The 11,365-nt window shown below is 51.6% G+C and overlaps 1 protein-coding gene across 1 annotated transcript in view; it reads left to right on the top strand.

The window, feature by feature from the left end:
• The window catches only part of Cd5 (CD5 molecule), an 18,509-nt gene extending 9,985 nt beyond the window's left edge, over positions 1-8,524 (top strand). The window contains exons 3-10 of the mRNA XM_013354631.1: positions 1,727-2,032; positions 2,434-2,496; positions 3,031-3,372; positions 5,008-5,292; positions 5,998-6,123; positions 6,723-6,776; positions 7,756-7,869; positions 8,436-8,524. Of these exons, the coding sequence (XP_013210085.1) occupies positions 1,727-2,032; positions 2,434-2,496; positions 3,031-3,372; positions 5,008-5,292; positions 5,998-6,123; positions 6,723-6,776; positions 7,756-7,869; positions 8,436-8,524 (1,379 nt within the window). The remainder of the gene's footprint in view (positions 1-1,726; positions 2,033-2,433; positions 2,497-3,030; positions 3,373-5,007; positions 5,293-5,997; positions 6,124-6,722; positions 6,777-7,755; positions 7,870-8,435) is intronic.
• The last annotated feature ends 2,841 nt before the right edge of the window (positions 8,525-11,365 follow it).

The following is an 11,365-nucleotide window of genomic DNA, read 5'->3' as shown; positions in this document are numbered from 1 at the left end:
TCTCTCTCTCTCTCTCTCTCTCTCTCTCACACACACACACACACAAAGTCCAAACCAAACACACACTCCACCACTAAGCTACACCTCCATTCCCATCACCCCTTTTGGGGGTTGGCAGCTTGTTTGTGTGTTTATTTGTGAGTTTGTTTGATTGTTTGTTTGAAAGCTATATGACCCAGATTGGCCTCAAACTTACCAAGAATGACTTTGAGCCCCTGATCCTCTGTCTTTTGCCTCCTGGGTGTTGGGACGACAGACATGTTCCACCTTGCCTGGCCCCAGACATTTTACATGAGGAACATAAGCATCTGTGGATTCTAACACCTAATGGTCCTCGGAGCACTTTCCACGGGTCCAAGGTCACCTTTAGATGTTATCTACTGCTCTCCCACCATGGATCTTTATAAAGTAACAAACTCAAAAGCCTGCCTAGAACCTAAGAATTTCACTGTAAGGTATTAACCCAAGAGAAATGGAAACACAAGCCCACATGCTGGCCTGCACATGTAAATTTATCAGCAGTTTGATTCACAGCCAACGGAACAATCCACAAGATACATAGAAAAGAAATGGAGGAAGACTCATACAATGAAATATTATTATGCACACAACACAAAGACATGAATTACTGATCCACACAGGAACACACATAAGCCTCAAATACATGTAGAGGGCAAGAGACCCTAGCAAATGATGCTCTGTGGTTCAATTCAATTGTGTGACCCTGGAGAAGACTAATCTTTCATGGCAGATAGCAGGGCAGTCCTTGCCTGAGGCCGGAGTCAGGGAAATGAACCAGCTGTTGGAGAGCAAGCAGGAAGTGTCCAGATGATGGACAGACACTGCATCTGGGTCACAGGGTGGCTGTGTGGTTGCAGATGCTTGTCAGCTCTCACAGAATAGAACCCTTAAAATGAGTGTGCTCCACTGCATGAAAACTGTGCCTCCAGAAAACCGATGTTTGATGTTTTGCTTCACTGAGACAGACTCTCCTGCACCCCAGGCTGTCCTCAGACTCACCACGTAGTTGAGAATGACCTTGAACTCCTATTTCTCCTGCCTCCACCTGCCAAGTGATGGAATTACAGACGTGCACCACCACACCCAGCTAATACAATTAATTTTAAATGTTAAAACAGAAAATGTTGGGAGAAAGAGCTGGGAAGATGGCTCAGTCTAGTAAAGTGCCTGTGCATGAGGACCTGAGTTCAATTCCCAGAGTCCACATTAGAAAGAAAAAAAATCAGGACACTTGTAATCCTTGCTAGGTAGGAAGAAATGGACAAACTCCTGGGGGCTTGCTGGCCAGCAGGCCTGGCTAAATTGGCAAGTCCAGCTCCTGGTGAGGTACCATGTCTCACAAAACAAGATAGACAGCTAGCTCCTGAGGAACGACACTAAAAATTGACTTCTGATCCCTGACACACACACACACAACCACATCAGGCTACACCTCAGGCCTACTGAAACTGAATTTCCAAGATTGGTAGAATTTTGTCGGATAGAAAGTGCTGAGAACATCTTGTCCACAGCCCCAGGGTTCCCTCCAGCTCAGAACTCTGAGCCACCACATAGGGCCAACATAGCACCCTGCCTAAGTTTCTAGGAAGCCTCTGTGGTGCTCTAAAAGGGGGAAACTCAGAAGGGGAAGCAAAAGCTGAGCCCCTGAGGAGAGCTCTTCCTCCATCACCTGACAAACCCCACTACTTCTTTGACCCCCCTCCAGGTCTCCAGGTGACACTAAGTGGCCTCAACTCCAAGTGTCAGGGTAAACTGGAGGTTCAGATGGAAGGCCTGTGGAGGACTGTGTGCAGTTCCAGTTGGAGCTGGAAGCAGGGCCTCTGGAGAAATCCCCATCAAGTCTCTGGAGTGTGCCAGCAGCTGGGATGTGGTGACCCCTTGGTCCTCGGCTACTTCTCTTTATTGAACATATCCCAGCACCAGATCCTCTGTCACGGACCCCTGGGGTCTTTCTCCAACTGCAGCAGAAACTCACCAGCCAGGTGCCTTCCACTGACCCTGATCTGCCAAGGTGTGTGATGCTGTGTGGCAGGCACCCTGGGCTGAGGCCTGGGAGGGTAACGGGATGAAGAGGGCTTCCCAGGTTACAGTGCTCTGGCTGTGGACAGGAGAGAGGACTGGGTAAGGGGTAAGCCAGAAGGTGCTGCAAGTGGCTGGCAAGACTGAGAAGCAGGATCTGGCTCTGACAAATGCCAACCTTGTCCTTTGGGCCTCCATTTTTCTGTCTGGGATATGTGGGACTGCCACCTCTCAGGGAGGTAAGAGGCAGAATGGGGGAGGGGACAAATCAGCTTACCAACAAGTGGTACTAAGGTCACAGCCCTGTGTTGTCACGTTGCCAGCTCTCCAGGTCCCCCCACCTTCTTCTCTCCACTCCCCACTTCCCACCCTTGTCTGTGTGTTTCACTGCAGAGCCCTTAAGGATGACACCTCCACCCACAACTGCTCCACCCACCACCGTGCCGGAGCCCACAGGTAAGAGGGTTCTTGGGCCTCATGGAAGGCAGGACAGAGAAGGGACCAACAGAGACAGTAAAGAGCCAGGGACCAGGTATGACGTAGCCATTGCGCCCTTGAAGGGACCGACAGAGACAGTAAAGAGCCAGGGACCAGGTATGACGTAGCCATTGCGCCCTTGAACTCACAGGCACTGTGGTTAGCTGCACCAGATTAGGCTGTCAACACTCCTTACTGGAGGGAGGAGGGACCCATGAGACCTCACTCCTCCCTGAAGAAGCATAAGCAGTTAATGGTGGGGAGGGCATTTTCTTCAGTGCTATGGCCACTGGTAAGGTACCCATGTCCCTAAAAATGGCCCTAATTAAATTCATTGAGTCACCAAAACAAACAAAAACCAAGAGGCCCAGTTACATCTAAATCCCAGTGGGAAAGATTCAGGGGTGTCCTATGCAATGTTTGGGACCCTCGCCTCCCAGGTATTCATGTGCTGGTGCTCAGCAGCAAGGCATTCTGAAAATCATCCAAACTCAGACATGCTTTCCCCTCCAGCTCCTCCCAGACTGCAGCTGGTGCCGGGACACGAGGGCCTGAGGTGTGCGGGTGTGGTGGAATTCTACAACGGCAGCAGAGGTGGCACCATCCTCTATGAGGCCAAGGACAGGCCCCTGGGCCTGGGGAACCTTATCTGTAACGCTCTGCAGTGTGGATCTTTCTTGACACATCTGTCGAAGCCAGAGGCAGCAGCAACGACAGCTCCTGAAGAGCTGAAGGGCCCCAAGCCCTTGCCAATTCGATGGGAGGTGCAGAATGCGAGCTGTGCCTCGCTGGAGCAGTGCTTCCAGAAAACGATGCCCCAGGAGAGCGGCCAGGAGCTATCGGTCGTCTGTTCTGGTAAGCTGAAAACTAAGCACACTCCACCAGGCCCTCTGTTGCCTTAGAGTGGGGATGTGGGGTCCCCTGATAGATGTTCAGAGTTTATAAGAGGCCTGCGAGGGATGAAAGAGAAGTCCTCTAAAAGAGGACAAGTTAGATGAGGGGACGTCTCAGGCATGTACAAAACAACCCCTGCCAGCTCAAAGGAGTCACCATCCAGAGAAGTGGAGTCAGCTGGGATCCTAGCAGGAAGAGGAAACAAGGTTTTGTGACTGAGGCTTGGGAAAGGCCTGGGGTAACTGGAGAGGTGGCCTTTACCAATTGGGAGCTTTCAAATCTCCAGAAAGGAGGCTGGAGGGATGGTAAGGCATAGGAGGTCCCTAAGGTCCGGCTCAGAGTGCAGCTTCAGAGGATGCTCTTCCTGGGTCCTGAGTATAAGAGATGGGGCAGTGCTGGTGTGGTTGAAGTGGGGAGAGAGGGAACACTGACCTGTAGGACTTCTATGGGGCCAAACCAGGATTGGGGACAGACCAGAAGAAATCACAGTTCACAGCAAGGCAGAATAAGCCCCAAGACAAGAAAGGGGTGGGTCCATGTCACTGGAAGTGCCCTGCTGCATTCTGGGTTCGGTTCCAAACAGACTACTTGGTGCTGGGCATCCTTCAGTTTCATCCCCACTGGATGGTAGGAGGTGGGAACTACTGTTACTCTCTTTTTCCAAGAGGAAACAGCTGGGCTTCCTCCCAGTATCACAGAGCAGTAGCTGAGATCTGCCCTCAAGCAGGGTCAATCCAGAACCTATTTTCTAAGCCTGAACCGCTCAAGGTGAGGCCCTAGACGGGCACATCCATGCCACCTGGAGAGAGTCTCAGCACTCCTCACGCTCCTAACAAGGCCATTTCAGCAGGTCCTTGGGATTCTTGCCCAAATATAGGATGCGTGGCTCTGAACTATAAGGAATAGAGCAAGACAGCCTACCTACTCCATTGGACAGCTGATATAAATTGGTCTTCTAGGCAGAAGCAGCCCCCAAGGTTCTCTGACCCGGATGAGAGGCCCATGGCTGGCTCCAGTCCCGCCCACCCCTCAGCTATGAGTTCTCAAGCTCTCACGCAGGCTACAACCTGCAAAAGCCGTGCCCAGGGTCTTGCTTTGAAGTTTCTTCTAAATAGAAGATTCACTAGGGCTTTGAAGGTGGATGTTGCCATGGAAACTAGCTAAGCTGTTGAGCTCAGTATTGACTTTAAACCAAGCACAGTTGCTTCTGCCACAGATTCCCAAGCACCACCCTGGTTAGCAGGCATAAATACACTAGGCACTTGGCCTCATTGCCAAAAGCCTTACCTACACGATTCGGGACTCTAGGCAGTAAAATTTCTGGGTTCTATCCCACCCGAGGAGTATAGCAGTGCTTCGTGGTTCCCAGGTCTCAGTTTCCTCTTCTAAAAAGCTCTCCCTCTTCCTAGGGAACTGCAAGAGAGTAACAAGGCTTGGCCACCCTGTCAGCTTCTTTGCCACTTGCCCAGAGGTCCTAGGGACCAGAGTTTGCTCAGGGGAATGGCTGGGGAAAAGGACAGCATCTTCCCTGGAGTGCTCACCACTGCCAGGGCCCTCAGGTCAGCCCTGAACCCCATCATCACTTCCCCTCTGCAGGTTTCCAGCCCAAGGTTCAGAGCCGCCTGGTGGGGGGCAGCAGCGTGTGTGAGGGCATCGCTGAAGTGCGCCAGGGATCACAGTGGGCTGCTCTGTGTGACAGTAATATGGCCAGGGGTCCGGCGCGGTGGGAGGAGCTGTGTCAGGAGCAGCAGTGTGGCAACCTCCTCTCCTTCCGTGCGCTGGATGCTGACAAGTCCACCCCTGGGCTCTTCTGTACCCAGGAGAAGCTGTCTCGGTGTTACCAGCTTCAGAAAAAGAAGTGCAAGAGGGTGTTCGTCACGTGTGAGTTGACTGCAGCCCTTGGCGGGTGGAGAACAGTTAGGGGCTTTTCCTCCAGGACCTGGTCAGGGAGCACATCTCTAGAGAACGGATCTGAAAGATAGATAGAAGGGACAGAAAATGGGGTTCTGGGAGCAACGATGAGTGGAACAGGCGAGGCCCAAGCAGATCACTGTCAGGCCACTAGCAGAAGCCAGAACTCTTTCTTCCCTTCTAGCTCCTGTTCGCCAGGGTGCAAGCTAGAAAACCAGAGGGTGGATGGGACATATTTATTACATGAATGGCAACTGAATAATGGGTAAAAGAAAGACAGGTACATGGATGGGCAACATGAATGGGGGGGGGTTGAGGAGTAGATAGATAATTGTATAAATGGATGGATGGGTCAGTGGATAGATGGATGGACAGACAGACAAAGAAGTAGATAGATGACTGCATAAGTCATATGATTAGTCATAATAGGAAAGATGGAAAGTTATCAGTCAATACCAAGAGTGGCAAACAGCAGCTTGATGGTCACTGAAGATAATAAATGGTAGACAAATGTATGGGTACTAAAGACTCCTAGAGACGGCCGGAGAGACAGCTCCCCTCCGAACACACGGGTGGATTGGTAGGAGGTGCCAAGGTACCAGGGAAATCCAGGTAGCTGCCGCTCTCTAAGTTGTTCCCCAGGGCTGAGACTGATTTAAGACTTCCCTTGTCCAGGCCAAGACCCAAACCCAGCAGGCCTGGCCCCAGGCACTGTGGCCAGCATCATCCTGACCCTTGTCCTCCTGGTGGTGCTGCTGGTCATGTGTGGGCCTCTGATCTACAAGAAGCTGGTGAAGAAATGTAGGTGCCAAACCCCAGTCTTCCTCCTTCACCACCTAGTTCTCCCTGCTGCCCGCTGGCCTTTTCCTGCCTCAGTATCAGAAAGTCAGGACAAATTATACTCTGTGATTGGCCCTTATCTGGACCAGGCAAAATCCTACTGCAGTTGATAAAGGTCACATTATCAGTACAGCCTCTGATGTCACAAGATGTGGCCCAAGTCCACCTCCACAGCTACCCATGGTACTGACTGTGCTGCTGCCTCTGTCTGAGCCTCAGTTTCCCCACTTACTGAATGAACAGCTGCATACCTTATGAATGAGGGGGCTTAGAGAAACTGTCCAGAGGCAAAGGAGGATGAGTGAGAACAGAGGCAAGCAGTCTTGGGTCCCTTGTGCCCTCTGGGTTATCAATTCTGGTTTCTAAACAAACCCTGTGATCATTTCTGCCTGCACCCAGTGCTTCAGTCTCCCTCCCTAGACAGTTAGGGAATGAGGCAGAAGGCCCATAGCTGTGGTACCCATCAGTCTTACCTTTAGGTTACCTGTGCCTTCCCCTCCCCCACTCCCCCCCTTGTTAATCATCACCTGGCCCTCATGAGCTTCCTGTCTGTTGCCCAGTCCGTCAGAAGAAGCAGCGTCAGTGGATTGGCCCCACGGGAGTGAACCAGAACGGTGAGTGTCCCCAGAGGCGGGTCTCCCTCAGCCCTAGGCCTTAGGCCACAGAAATCAATCTGTTGAGCACACTGAACCAGCAGCGGCTAGAGGACTCAGCTCTCCACCACATTTCACTAATGTGTGACTGTGGCCAACAGACGTACCCACACCAGAGAGGGCTGAGGCTTCTAAGGGCAAGCGGTTCTGTGCATTTTGCCTCTTGAGCCTCAGACACCATGGTATTTCTGCTCTCTTGACTTGTGGTTGACTTAAGCAGAGGCCAGGGCCCCATGGCCTTCACCCTCAGGGCAGCCTTCCCCAACTTGATGATTGACAGATGCTCATGGGGATTATTTATTCCATGGTCAAGTGGGGTTAAGCAAGCCCATGCACTGTTCTTTAGTTCAGGACTTACAAGAACCTTTTGTGTGGCTCGTCTTCAAAGTGGGAAGGCATGACAAAGGCGTGGTCAAGCTAGTGCTAAGCAGAGAGCAACTTCAGAGGGCCAGTTTTAGAAGATACTGTTCTGCTAGCCCAAGCCCTCCCCTAGCCTTCATTCTCCCCTTCCAGCCACGTTCAGAGCTACACTAATGGACAGAAGCATGCGCTCTATTCCTCTCCCCTCTCCATGTCCAGGCCCAAACATCTCTAAAAGATTCTCTGTTTTGTTTGGTTTTAAGTAATACAGGCCTGCAGCTCCTGATACACAGGAGCACGTATGTCTCCCTATCTCCCTAGCATCCGTGTTCCAGCTGCCTGCTAGGTAAAAGCTTCACGATCCACTGAGCAACTGGAGGCTCTCTTGACCAATCAGACTGCTCTGACAGTCTGAGGCTGCCCCTGCTGGCATGAATCTCCCTAGAGAGAAAGAAAGGGTTGAAAAGTACTACCCTTCTCCCATGACCTCATGGAGGCAGGAAGCTAAGCTGTGGGACCCTGCTCGAGAAGGATGGCACCTCGGTTCTAACGATGCCACTGGCCTCCCGTGTCTGTTTAGTGTCTTTCCACCGCAGCCACACGGCAACTGTAAGGCTTGAGACCCCGATAACCTCTCATGTGGACAATGAATACAGTCAGCCTTCCAGGAACTCCCACCTGTCAGCTTACCCAGGTGAGCCCCAGGGGGTTGCTGGGGGGGAAGAGGGAGCAGGCTAAGCGCTAACCTTGAAGTTTTGTGCTTGTCTAAAGAGGGAAAGGGAGGCTCCAGGGGGGTAGAGGATGAAACTGCCTGCTTGACAGCTGGTCCCAGCAGGGTGGAGGCAGGAAAACAGCCTTCACAGGTCTCTGCTGTCCCTTGGAGACCTTGAAACATTCATCTAGAGAGAAGAATGCAGTTGGATAGATGCCATTAACCCCAGCCTTGCTGTGACCTAATGGGCCTGTTTGCCTGCAGGCCTGGAGGAATTGGATGATAAATGAGCCCCTTGGATCTCTCTGAGCCAGGACAGAGCCATTAAGTGGTCCACAGGAGCCTCCAATACTTGGCTTCTCACAGGCACTCACAATTAAGTCCCAGGGGGTCTGGAGTTTAGCATCATTAGCGAACACTTGGCCAGTCTGATCAAAACTGATACAGGGCTGTCACCAATTCAGAGCGCCTCTGTGATCTTACAACCCACGCAGCTCCTGGGGCATTGTGTAGCCCCCAGACTTCTTTAATCAGTGTGTTCTCTCTAGCTCTGGAAGGGGCTCTACACCGTGCTTCCACCCAGCCTGACAATTCCTCTGATAGCGACTATGACCTGCAAGTGGCCCAGAGACTATAAGAGGTGAGTCTGCCCCTGCATGGTGCTTGGCACCCAGGACCTGCATCCAGCCCTGGGGCCCCGGCCTCTCCACTGTCCATAACAGCGCCTCCTAGCCTCTTGTTTCATATAAAGGGGAAGACTAAGCTAGGTCTGTCACCGGGACACTTCAGAGGCAGAGTCACAAGTCTGAGGTGAACCTAGTCTACAAGCTAGTTCTGGGCCAACCAAAGAGCCATAGCAAGTCCCTGTCTCAAAAAACAAACAAACAAGCAACCCCACACCCAGCCCATCCCATCCCATCCCACCCCACAATTTAGATAATGGAGCCACCTGGGCAAATTGCAGAAGCCTCGTTAATCCTAAAGCCATCCTGGAAAATTCCATCGTGAAAAGGCACCGAGAAAGAGACCTGCGAGAGTTGGGGTGAGAGCTGCCAGTACAGCAGAGACTTACAAGCAGGCAGACCTGAGTTCCACATCCAAAATCCATATTTAAAAACAACAATAACAACAAAAACAAGTGGGTGTCGTGGTAGGCACTTGCCATCCTAGCCGTGGTGTGATGGGAGGTGGAGACAGGCAGCCCCTATAAGTTTGCTGGCCAGCTATCTTAGCCTATGTGGCAAAGTCCCAGGCCAATGGCAGACCCTGTCTCCAGTAGAAAGTAGAAGGTGCCTCCAGAGCGACGCCCAAGACTGCCCTCTGAGCTCCACAGGCAAGGGCACAACTGTACGCCCATAACACACACACAAAAACCCCTGAGGGCTCGAGATAGTCACACCCTTCAGACCCACCATGCCTTTAGCACTGATAACTTGCAGGCACAGGACGGCAGCTTTCCCAAACTGAGCCCAAAGCATCCTTGGATACATCCCCCGCATCACTGGTTCCCCTCACGGTGCCCATGTTTATGCTCTGACATTTGTCCTTTCACCTCACAGACCTTGGACCAGCAACAAAAGGCCAAGCAGGGCCCTTCTGTCCTGAGGAGCATTTGCCACTTGGAGCACCCCCCCTATTTCCACCTCAGCCAGCACCTGGACAGAGGCCAAGGTCCTTTGGAAAAGCTCCTGGGCCCTGCAGGGGCAGGCCAGTTCCTATTTCCCCCTGGGGCCATGACAGCCTGGCTGCTTCCTCCAAGAGCCAACGCTCAACAGAGCCTCGAATCAACCAATCCTTCCAAGCAAAGACTCCAGTATCCAGAGGGGTTCCCACCCTCTGGGGAGCAGTGACCAGCGGGGTCGGCTTTCTCCTTGGCCTCTGAGGCCACGAAAGAATGACAAGGCAGCACACACCTGTGAGGGAGTTTATTTCTCAAGTGTATTTTTAATATATTCTTTGTAAATAATGTTTTTTTCTATTTCCCAAGAACTTAAGTACGGCAGTCTGTTGTGTCCAGGGCCCCACCCTCCAGATCCTTCTGATGACAGACTTATTGAGTCCTGTGTAGCCACCATAATCTCAGGCTGCACACCTAAGCCAAAGAGACTCTTGTTTTCCCTCCTTCCACCTTCTCCATCCCTCACCCAAACACATCTTCCCCTCCAGAGTGCAAGACTTGCTGGCTAGCAAGGCACTGGTACCCTGCCCCCACCAGAGCCTAGCATAAAGGAGCACCCAGCCAATCGTCACCCACTAGGCTTTTTATTCCTCACAACAGTTAGAAATCCCAGCTCAGATATTTTCAGCTAACCTTCAAACCGAGGAGTTGGAGAAGAGGGTTGGGTATGTTCCTAGGGCTTAAGTAATTCCCTTCAACTAAGACATTCTCTAGAGGTTCCCTGACTATACAGGCAAGGGGAAGGCATCTACCCAGGAGCCGCCAGGTCTAACCAGGGATAGGTTGTGTCTTGGTCATGAAGACTTCAGGCACACAGGTATCAGTGATCCATCCATAGCAGCCAACTCTGGGAAAGCAAAGAGGGGTCACTAGAACACGCTGGGAGGGGACCAGGGAGCTAGGGGCACCATCATTCTAGAAAAGTCTGCTAAGTAATTGCCCTTCCTACAACACCCCTGCCCACCCAGGCTTCCGTTGGTGTTTGTTTTGTTTTTTTTTTTTCATTTTAGCTATGTTTGTATAGGCATGTCTCTGTATGGAAATGTACAGGGTCAGACCCCCTGAAACTGGAGGGTCACCCGATGTGAGTACTGGGAACTGCACGCTGCTCACTTATAAGAGCAGTATACACTAGTAATCAGCGCCATCTCTCCAGCCGCGGCCTCTGTTCTAACAGTACAGTCACATATAGCTAGGAACCCAGAAACAGGGTCTGCCACTCACTCACATAGAATGGGAGGAAGGGGGCCATCAAAGGGAGCTATGAGGGTGTAACTAGAAAGAGGGATCCAAGGCGGCCATTATCCCCCACAGGTGTCTTTCTTGTAAGAGCTCTTTAGTCTGCCTCCCAGTGGCATCAAAGCTTCCACAGCCTATTTTACAGGAAAACACACACACACACACACCAAAAAGTTTAATAAAAAGAAATCTTTAGAAAACTGTTTGTGGGACTGAGTCAGCAAAATGCTTGTCATGAAATCATGAGGATCCAAGTTCAGATCCCTAGCACCCACATAAAAATCTAGGCTAAGCAGCAAACATCTCAAATCCCCGCACTGAGGAGGCAGAAACAGGCTCCCTAGAGCTCCCTGGCCAGGTGGTCTATCTACCTCAGTGAGCTCAGGTTCAGTGAGAGGCCCCACCTGTCTCAAAAAGTAAGGTGGAGAATGACTAAGGAAGACCTGACGTCATCCTCTGATCCCCATATAGGAACACACACAATAAAACTCGCAAGCTTTGTGGGCCTGGGTGGAATATCCCAACAAGACCCGCTTGGTCACACAGCCAAGTAGAAACAGT

Source organism: Microtus ochrogaster, unplaced genomic scaffold, assembly GCF_000317375.1.
Source record: "Microtus ochrogaster isolate Prairie Vole_2 unplaced genomic scaffold, MicOch1.0 UNK56, whole genome shotgun sequence".
In the NCBI taxonomy this organism is placed as follows: domain Eukaryota; kingdom Metazoa; phylum Chordata; class Mammalia; order Rodentia; family Cricetidae; genus Microtus; species Microtus ochrogaster.
Note: the sequence above shows the minus strand (reverse complement) of the source record. Positions and strands in the feature narration are given on the sequence as shown.